The following is a 10,119-nucleotide window of genomic DNA, read 5'->3' on the forward strand; positions in this document are numbered from 1 at the left end:
TTCGAGCCCCGAGATTTTTCGAGCCCCGTATATATATATTTATATACACACACAGTACTGTGGAAATGTTTTAGGCACTTGTTTGAAAAAATGCTGTAAAGTAAGAACGCTTTCAGAAATTAAAGTGTTAATAGTTTACTTTTTATCAATCAACAAATGGAAAGTAAATGAACAGAAGATAGATCCAAATCAAATCAATATTTGGTGTGACCACCTTTTGCCTTCAAAACACTATCAGTTTTTCTAGGTACACTTACACACTTCCTTTTTGAAGGAACTCGGCAGATAGGTTGTTCCAAACATCTTGGAGAACTAACTGAGATCTTCTGTGGATGTAGGCTGCCTCAAATCTTTCTGTCTCTTCATGTAATCCCAGACAGGCTTGATGATGTTGAGATCAGGGCTCTGTGGGGGCCAATCCATCTCTTCCTGGACTCCTTGTTGTTCTTTACACTGAAGATAGTTCTTAATGACATTGGCTGTATGTTTGGGATCATTGTCCTGCTGCAGAGTAAATTTGGGGTCAGTCACATGTGTCGCTAATGGTATGGCATGATCCATAAGTATCTGCTTGTATTTCTCAGCATTGAGGACACCATTGATCCCGACCAAATCTCCAACTCCATTGGCAGAAACGGAGCCCCAGACTTGCAATGAATCTCCACCATGCTTCACTGTTGCCTGCAAACACTGATTATTGTACCGCTCTCCAGCCCTTACGCGAACAGACTGCCTCCTGCTACAGCTAAATATTTCAAATTTTGACTCGGACTGAGCACCTGCTGCCATCATTCTGCGGCCTGGCAGCCAAAAAGCCGTACCTCCGACGTGGAAACAAGGCTAAGCAACTCAACTTTACCTAAAAACATAGGAACTAGGTGTGGAAAAATGGCAGTAGGTGCTGTGGACTGATGTGTCAAAATGTGAAATTTTTGTCTATAGCTGGAGGCAGTTTGTTCACTGAAGGGCTGGAGACATACATACATGGGGGCAACTATATTTGCTCATGGTATAAAAAGGTGAACCGTTACAATCAGTCAAGCTTCTTAGCCTAACCGCCATAACATATCGGCCATACAGGGAGACCATTGTTTTCAATGTGTCAACCCCTCCATAGACATGCATTATTAAAAGCAGCAGTAAAACCCCATCACTATAGAGTGGTAAGCAAAACATACTCTGCTTCCTGCTTTGTAGTGCTACACAGGGGTTGTCTTTTACTGCTGCTTCTCACTATGCATTTCTGTGGTGGGGCCGACACATTGAAAACAATGCACTCCCTCTGTGGCCGATATGTTATCTGAACAGTTGTTAGGCTGAGAAGCTTGACTGATTGTAACTGTTCACTTTTTAGACCATGTTTCACATACCATATTATGGACGTAACATGAAGCATGGTCACGGGGTGCATCTTGTAACTGATGTGACTTGAATTTAGCACAGCTGTGCATGGCTCCACCCACTGATTCGCATCATTCACGAGGATCCATCTGCAACGACAGCAAAGGGACTCACAAAGCGCGCCAGCAGAATTGGGGATTTGATGTGTAAGGCGAATGTCTCTATAGGAGCAATTAATTAATTTCCCTTAAACCTTAAGTGACACAAAACTCAACAGATAAATCTTATAAATGCATTCATGTACCATAGTAACAATAATGTACCTTATTTGTGTATCGCCCGGCTGTAGATCCTCAAATCATCTCCAAATTGCTGCTGACACTGTCCTTCCTTCTGGAGGGTGGCTACTTTACAACACACACAGAGACCATGGGGAAGAAAAGTAACCACCCTCCAGAAGGAAGGACAGTGTCAGCACCAAGTCAGAGATGATTTGAGGATCTACAGCTGAGTGATACACAAATAAGATGCATTATTGTTAATAGTTAGGGAACTTGAATGCATTTTTAAGATTGAATTAGTTTAGTTAGTGTAACTTTAAGATTCATGAATGATGTGGCTGAAAATACAAGATTAAGGTAAGTGTATTTACATAATATTTACACTTTAAAAAAACATTCCCTAACAATTTATCTCTCTTCAGTCTCATTAACAAAAATAATAGTCCTCTGCTAACACATGCACCAAGGTGCACATGGGAACCTTTAGGGGGGTCATTTGGGCACATTCAATCTGCTTGTGTATGTGCATTGGAGACACTACTGAGTCCATCGGAACAACTGGATATATCAGGAAAAGTCTGAAATTCTAACCAATAGCCTTTAATAGAAGAAGCCACCATTATTTGTACATCATTATTTGTACCTCTTCATCTTTCTCCTCATCTTGTTATCAATATCAGTTATTTGGTGACTTCCATTTCACTTGTATGGGCACCTTTGCTGAAAAGAAATACTGTTATTTATTTTGTATTTTATAACTCATCTTCTTTTGTATCGTTCTCACAATCTCACAATTTGTTTTCATGTAGGATGAGGTGGGATCTCCAGGAATAGTGGTGGGTGTGTCTGTGGATGGTGAGACTGTTTGGACAGAAGGTAAGTGTGTCTGGAGTACTACTCTGTAATACATGAATGTTCTGAGTATTATGTAAGAGGTGATAGTCTGCAGACAAAACTCTCTAGTCCCTTTGTATGCACAAAACACAATTTCAATAGAGTATTCTGTTATGAAAACTACCTGCTTGAAAATAGGCAACACAAAGCTCATTTGTCTTCATGCAGGTGTATCATCGAAGCTCAGACAAAGCTAATTTGCACTTGCAGTATCTAAAATTATTTCACATTTAGTTAGTCCAGTTGTAAAAATCTGTCATTGTCCTGATCAGATATTTTTGTTATCAGTGTAAACACTTATAAACCCATGTTATAATGGATGTGTTTATTTTCCCCAGCTTGTGACATCATACGTAATGTACATTTAATATACTATGCCTTTGAAAGAAAAGTGATGTGCATTATATTGTTATGTATGAAAGACATTCTGGTGCTTCTATTGAGACAATGGCTTTATAATGATCAATGCGAGACACACCTACAAACTTCCCGTGCAATCCCTGCTATCTGTATTATACCTAATTCTTCACAAATGTTTATTGGACTTCAATCTCACATTTAGTTAGCTATGTCTATTGAAATTGTAGTCCATCACGGGAACGAGCTTGGATTGATGGCTCTTTACAACACACACAGGGACCATGGGGAACAAAAGTAGTCTCCTTCCAGAAGGAAGGACAGTGTTGGCACCAATTCAGTGTAAATACCCATAACTACCGCTGAGTGATACACAAATAAGATACATTTCTGTTAATAGTTAAGGTACTTGAATGCATTTTTAGATTTAACTCCTGAGTTTAGTGTCACTTTAAAGCATACCTGTATGAATACTAAATTAAAGTTCAGCATCAGGCAGTAAACAGTAAGAGATGACTTTGTCCATCAGCTATTCCATTGCATTGCATATTCACTGAGTGGCTAGATTATTATGACCAACCCATCAGTACTTCGTTGGGCCACGAGATGACTCCACGAGATGACTTTGTTGGGCCACGAGATGACTCCACGAGATGTTGAAAGGTGATGCGAGGAATCTGACACTGCACTGTTGCCCTTCTGTTGTCTTGTACCAGTCTTGCCACTCTCCGTTCTGCCCTAACATTGACTAGTCGCCGACGGCCACAATTCGCACGTTCAGACCCAGATTTTTGGCTGACAGTCCAGTCTTTAAACACTTTAACAACAGCTGCTCTTGAACATTTAACGAATTCTGCTGTTTTGCTGATACTCGCTCCATGGCACTTGGGTTTGCTGATGTGGAGAACCGGATTCCGTGTTCAGCAGACAGTGTCATGCGTGTAGCCAGTATCAGCAAGTCTTTTACTATGACGGCAGTGGCCAAGCTTTGGGAGGAGGGTCGGCTAGATCTAGACGCACCAGTGCAGAAGTATGTACCGGAGTTCCCAGAAAAGGAGTTTGAAGGTGAAAAGGTGTGGAAAGTCACAAGGATTTATTCTAATTGCAATTATGATGGAGCGTCTCAACTTTGAGTTAGACTACTTTTTGGCAGTCAATCATATATATATTTTTAGTAGCACAGAATTATCATGTAAATTAATATTTAAATAGTTGTACTGAAATATAATGAGTCTCTGTCACTTGGCTTTTTTAGGACAAAGTAACAGAGTATCTTAAAAGAACACCCCCTGCTACTTATTGTCACCTTTGTCACACTCCCACCTCTGCTCTTTTACTGCTCTGGAGCCAGGAGTCAAACCATGTGTAAGCACTGTGTTGGATGATGTTGATGAAAATTGCCACTCCCTTATGTGACAGTGTTCAGGGAGACTTATGTGACTGCGTACTAGGAGGCGGTTATTTGCCCCAAACACCCCCCATATCTGCAAGCAATGGATTTTTACTGAGGGTTGTGATCTGAGCAGCAGAGGAGCAGCAGCACCTCAAATCAGGTCAGAAGCAATGATAAAATATATAGATATACAGTATATACCATTTAAAAACATCAACTTTCCCCCAAAGAACACAAAATATCCCTTTAATGCATAGTGCTTTGATAGTCATCATCTTCTCTAAGCACAAAAAGCCTTGTATCCTTTTCACAGCATGCAATGCATTCTTTGAATGGACAAAGGGAGATCCTGTCATTTACTCGCTCCTCCTCTTCCCATGTCCATTTACAGAATGTCTTGCATTATCTATTAAGAATACACGATTTTTGTGAATGGATGACAGGAGAGGAGGGGCAGGCAAACAACGGCATCCTTTACTGTATGGGAGCTGAAACTCAGTCACATGAAAAAGATTGCTACTATCCAGCATATTGACACTAATATTTGTAAAGTAAACGGCAGCGATCCGGCTATAGGATAGTCATCTTGGAAGTAACTTATTTGATTTGTAACTATTCCAATACATGAATACAATTTCCTTGAGTTCCATTTTAAAACACAAGACACTGCTGTAAGTGAGACTTACTGTTTTCCTTTGTATATAAAATAACTGCTAGATGTTTTCATTTTTCCTAAATTGCTAAAAAGTTGGACCACTCTTTCCATTAGGTGAGTTATGTGGCACCTTTTTCCTCCAGAGAGCAGCATTCCTGCAATGAACTGTTATGCAACCAATCAAAGATTACTTTTCTTTTGTTTGCCTGCCATAAGTGTCTGAAATATATCCAGTTGCGATGTGTAACTGCAGACTATTGCTCTTTACATAATGTTATTTAATAGAAGCAGTTTGTTGGTTGTGTGTCTGTGTGCACTCATTTAGGTTCTATTCTGTATTTACAAGTGTTGGCTCTTTTTGTAGGTGACAATAACAACAAGGCTGTTGACCTCTCACCTAAGTGGGATCAGACACTATGATAAGGACATCCAGAAAATCAGGAAAAGAATTGCAAAGAAATATTCTGAGACTGCAGCTTCCCTAGAGAGCAGCACAAAGAAAGAGCAGTGTGATACTACTGGACCGAGCAAAGCAGGAGAACAAGACAAGACCAAGGAACAGGGTGTCAAAAAATCTAAGAAGGCTGTGGCTGTTGAACTAGAAGAGTTTTATATCAAGGATAAGTTTGACGGTGTAATAGATTCCTTGGAGCTCTTTAAAAATGATCCTTTGGTGTTTAAGCCAGGTATGGACAGTACAGTGAAATAACTAGAACCATACATAAAGACTACTTTTTTCCTTTCTCAGTAGGACAGGAATAAATATTCAGGATCCCTTTATACTAATGTACATGCAGTCATGTGCTTTTGATGCACAATACTGAATTCATTTATTCCTATTTTAAATATGTGCTTTAAATGTTACCAGGGAACAAAAATGCTTGGAAAATTTAGATAACTATGCCAAATGCAATTGTTTTTCTTTGCGTTTAGGCTGTCTTTTCAAGGCTCCCACTTCTTCCTCCATTACTGTATACAGGAGCACCCATGAGCTGGTCCAGGAGGCACCATGAGACATTCGGATTGTGCTTGCATATCCTACCCTTCTCAAATGTTTATGGCCAGCTTTAGTGTTCATACTATTACTGAACTATCCTAAAAAGTACATTCTTAATGTGTATTGTAGTTACTAGTGGCTTTGCCCTCACCACAAGGAAGCAGTAGGCTGTCTGTAGAAATTATTGAGCAGTGATGACCTAATATCTATTTGCAAATGACTTAAAAAGTATCCATAAATATAAATTGATTTTCCCCTGATCCCACAATTTAAGGCCAGTGTTGAAGTATCTGCTTGTTTTCTGGAATATAGTCTTTAATACTAGCATGTGTGCTGATGCAAAGTTTATGTAAGAAGAAATAGAAAAAACAGGCATTCAATGGTCCTAAATCATCAAAAAACCAATACCGGCGCCTCCAGCTGAAAAGCGGGCCAGCTGTAATGATGATGGAAACACAGCAGAGGCAGCTCCCACAGGTCACAAAGACCACCAATCTGGGAAACAAAGAACGAAAAAGAGCGCCTCCATAGTGTAAAAACAAAATTTATTGATACAACACACAATTGAATTGTACTTACAGAAAGTCGGTAGTAAAAAAGCATGTACAGATCGACAGAACTCGAAACCTCTAGCAGAGGGAATCTGATAAGATGTATAGCATCAGCGTCCTCTGCCCCTGTGAGTTTGAAAGGTTAACGCGTCAGGATGAAGGGGGCGTGCCCCAGAAACGCGTAAACCTTTTGAACTCATGGGGACAGAGGACGCTGATGCTACACATCTTATCAGATTCCCTCTGCTAGAGGTTTCAAGTTCTGTCGATCTGTACATGCTTTTTTACTACCAACTTTCTGTAAGTACAATTCAATTGTGTGTTGTATCAATACATTTCGTTTTTACAGTATGGAGGCGCTCTTTATCGTTCTTTGGTCCTAAATCATGGCCACATGTCTGGCTACCAACTTCAGTGTAAAGCTATTTTTTACAGTCACTATAAACAAAGGCTGTTATCTGAACCAGGAACCAAAATTCAGCTCATCACCATTGTTATTGCTTTCTAACTTTTTCCAAGAAAGTGTGAGCAGGGTAATCTGCAGTGTGTCTCTAGGCATATATGGAGCAGTCATGGTGCTCTGCTCAGATGCTGAGTGACAGGATAAAGGTTCACTTTATATTGTGTGGCTTCATTGGCTGAAATCCCACCAACTGGCCTGGAAAGTGATTGATTTGTGTCTTGCCTCATGGTCAGAAAATAAAAAGTGCCCAAGCGGGGGCGTCTCGAGGCTGGGTGACAACCGGAGCGGTTACCGAGTGTCACCCCGCCGACTCACCACTGCACATGAGCGTGACGTCACCAAGAAGAGTGCCACGCGTGCTCGATTACGTCATCGCGCACGCGTGGAACTCTTCTGATACCTGCCGGCGGCCAATCTCGGCGATGGACGCCGGCAGAGAGAGGAGGGGACAGGTCCCCTCTTCTCTCTCCTGAGATTGTCCCTCTTCTCTGTCCATGACCGAGCGCCCGACTTTTCAGAGGGGGGTGACACCAAAATGACTGTCAGTCATTTTGGTGTCACCCGGGTGCAGGCCGCACCCCCCTTGTGACGCCACTGTGCCCAAGAAAATATCAGCTGGCATCTTGTAACAACAATCTCCAATTTGAAATACATCCTGTCATTTATTATAGGAAATAAAGAATTGTACAGCAATGCAGCAACTGGCAATGAAAGAAAAGTCAGTGTTTCTATCCAAGAATTACTGGACTGAAACATGAACCTGTTTTGATTCTATGAACTACTTTGTAGAATCTAAGACTGGACTTTTTCAAGTTCTGCGATATATCGAATGCCATCATATTTTAATGGCAGGAATATTGACCACAAACATCTTCTTAAAGTTGTTCATGTTGTGGTATTAGGCCAAATGTCCATTGTTGCTACAGATATCCATTGTATATATTGTGTGTACCGTCAAGATGTACTTAATGCAAGGGCCAGTGGTCAGCATAACATGTTTTATGCTTCACTTGTTCATGTTTTGCTCATCTGCATTATACTATGCACGAGCAGCTTCTGAAAAACATAGACCTACTCTTTTCAGTGTATTTGCTCTCTTGTGGCACAGATTCTATCACCATAACACACTTATGTCCCCTGTTTTCTGATGTTTCTTTCATGCTGTACATTTGGGGTGTTCATTTTTAAGCCTGTCCCTTTCCACTCCAGGGACACAGTTCCTGTATTCGACCCATGCATGGACTTTGCTAAGCGCTGTGGTTGAACGTGCCTCTGGAAGAAAGTTCCTGGATTACATGATGCAGATATTTCGAGATCTGGGCATGAAGAACACTGTGCCAGAGAAACATGAGCCTATTATATACAAGAGAGCCAGGTACAATTTTAGTGTGTATGAAACATGAATGGGCAAGGATCGTGATTTAAAAATAATGTAATTGAAACAGTTATATAAGTTGTGCTTTATTTACAAAAACATTTGTAAAGATGTTTTGCTATTTTGTTTTTTCTGTTAGGCTTCATTTACATGATCACCAACAGGGGATGCTTGGCAGACATATTCAGTACTTAACCACCAGACTTGAAATTGTGTACCGAGTCTGACATCACTTCTCTGCTTGTTGATTCAAATGTGGAATGTAGTGTATAGACCATCCTTGGCCTTTCACTGCAGGCAGAAGCATAGCCCAGCAATGACTAAAACATCATGAATGCTGGAAGCTATCCTGCAGTCACCAGCCCTGTGAATTGATCCTTAGAAGAAAATATGTTCACATGTAATTCTCTCTGTTATTATTAAAGCAGCTTTTCAGCTACTCTTTTGAGCCAGATACCCCTGCCAGAAATTTTAACCTAATCAGCTGGCACTCTTTTTCAGCTTGACTGTTGGACAGTGTGAGAAGATCCCCACTGACAAGGTTGTCATATTGCTCCCTACTTTTATTAAAAAACATCCAGTGTTTAATTGACAACACTTTACATTGTAGTGGAGTCTGACTAGTCCTGATGAACAGGGATTACAGAACCTTATTTAACCTCTTGCCGTCTGCCCGTTAAGAAAAAACGGACGGACGGCAGACTTGCATCAGCGGGTTGCCATCTCCAGACGGCATTTTTTTCCTGCTCGCGTGCGCCCCCTAGCGCACGCACACGGGCAGGAAAGACCCGCTTGTTACTACAGCCGTTAACGGCTGTTTCACATACAACCGATCAGCGGCTCTAAAGCCGCCGATCGGTTGTATAGCGTGAATTTCGGAGCGCCCTCCTTACCCCCCCAATCGCGAGTGCTGCCATCTCCGCCCTCCTGACCCCTCACGTTTGACCCCGGGATCCGCTAGCCCATCTGCGGCCCGGGACCGGCTCGGGAGGGCGTCAGGAGAAGGAGGGAGGGAGATCAGCTCTGTAGTGTGAATGCAACCGTTCCTTATAGGGATGCACCGATACCTTTTTTATCGGTATCAAGTACCGATATTTTATTTTCGGTATTCGTCGATACCGAATACCTATACCGGAAGTCCCATTAAGGAAGCCAGGCGGCGTGTAATGACTCACCACTTGGCTTCCTGATTAGCAGGGGAGCCATCTCCATGCTTCCTCGTCACCAGGAAGCATGGAGTCGGCTTTCTGGTCAATCAGGAAACCGTGGGCTGGTAATGACTCGCCGCCTGGTTTCCTGATTGGCCAGCTTCTTGACCAATCAGGAAGCCAGGCGGCGAGTGATTACACGGCACCCAGGTTCCTAATTGACTGGGTAGCAGGCTCCATGCTCATTCGTCACCAGGTGACGAAGGAGCATGAAGCCGGCTTTATGGCCAATCAGGAAGCCGGGGGGAGGGTAATGACTCTGCGTTCTGCTTCCTCATTGGCCATCTTCCCGACCAATCAGGAAGCCGGGCAGCAAGTCATTACATGCTGCCTGGCTTCCGGATTGGCTGGGAAGCCGGCTCCATTCTCCATTCGTCATCAAAGTGACGAGGGAGCGTGGAGCCGGATTCCTGGGAAATCAGGAAGCGAGGCAGCGTGTAACGACTTGCTGCTCTGCTTCCTGATACCAGAAGTTCGGATATCGGGCTAGGAATTGGAGCATTTGGGTGAGTACCAATACTCGCCCAAATACTCGGGATTGATACCGCTACTAGTATCGGTATCGGTGCATCCCTAGCTACTTACACTGTCTGTATAAAAAAAA

At 42.2% G+C, this 10,119-nt stretch overlaps 1 protein-coding gene across 1 annotated transcript in view; it reads left to right on the forward strand.

Moving 5' to 3' along the window:
- The window catches only part of LACTB (lactamase beta), a 49,671-nt gene that overhangs the window by 12,752 nt on the left and 26,800 nt on the right, over nucleotides 1-10,119 (forward strand). The window contains exons 2-5 of the mRNA XM_018552810.1: nucleotides 2,432-2,499; nucleotides 3,757-3,946; nucleotides 5,286-5,607; nucleotides 8,142-8,307. Of these exons, the coding sequence (XP_018408312.1) occupies nucleotides 2,432-2,499; nucleotides 3,757-3,946; nucleotides 5,286-5,607; nucleotides 8,142-8,307 (746 nt within the window). The remainder of the gene's footprint in view (nucleotides 1-2,431; nucleotides 2,500-3,756; nucleotides 3,947-5,285; nucleotides 5,608-8,141; nucleotides 8,308-10,119) is intronic.

The sequence above is a fragment of the Nanorana parkeri genome, unplaced genomic scaffold, assembly GCF_000935625.1.
Source record: "Nanorana parkeri isolate BGI_ZX_2015 unplaced genomic scaffold, ASM93562v1 scaffold97, whole genome shotgun sequence".
Lineage (NCBI taxonomy): Eukaryota > Metazoa > Chordata > Amphibia > Anura > Dicroglossidae > Nanorana > Nanorana parkeri.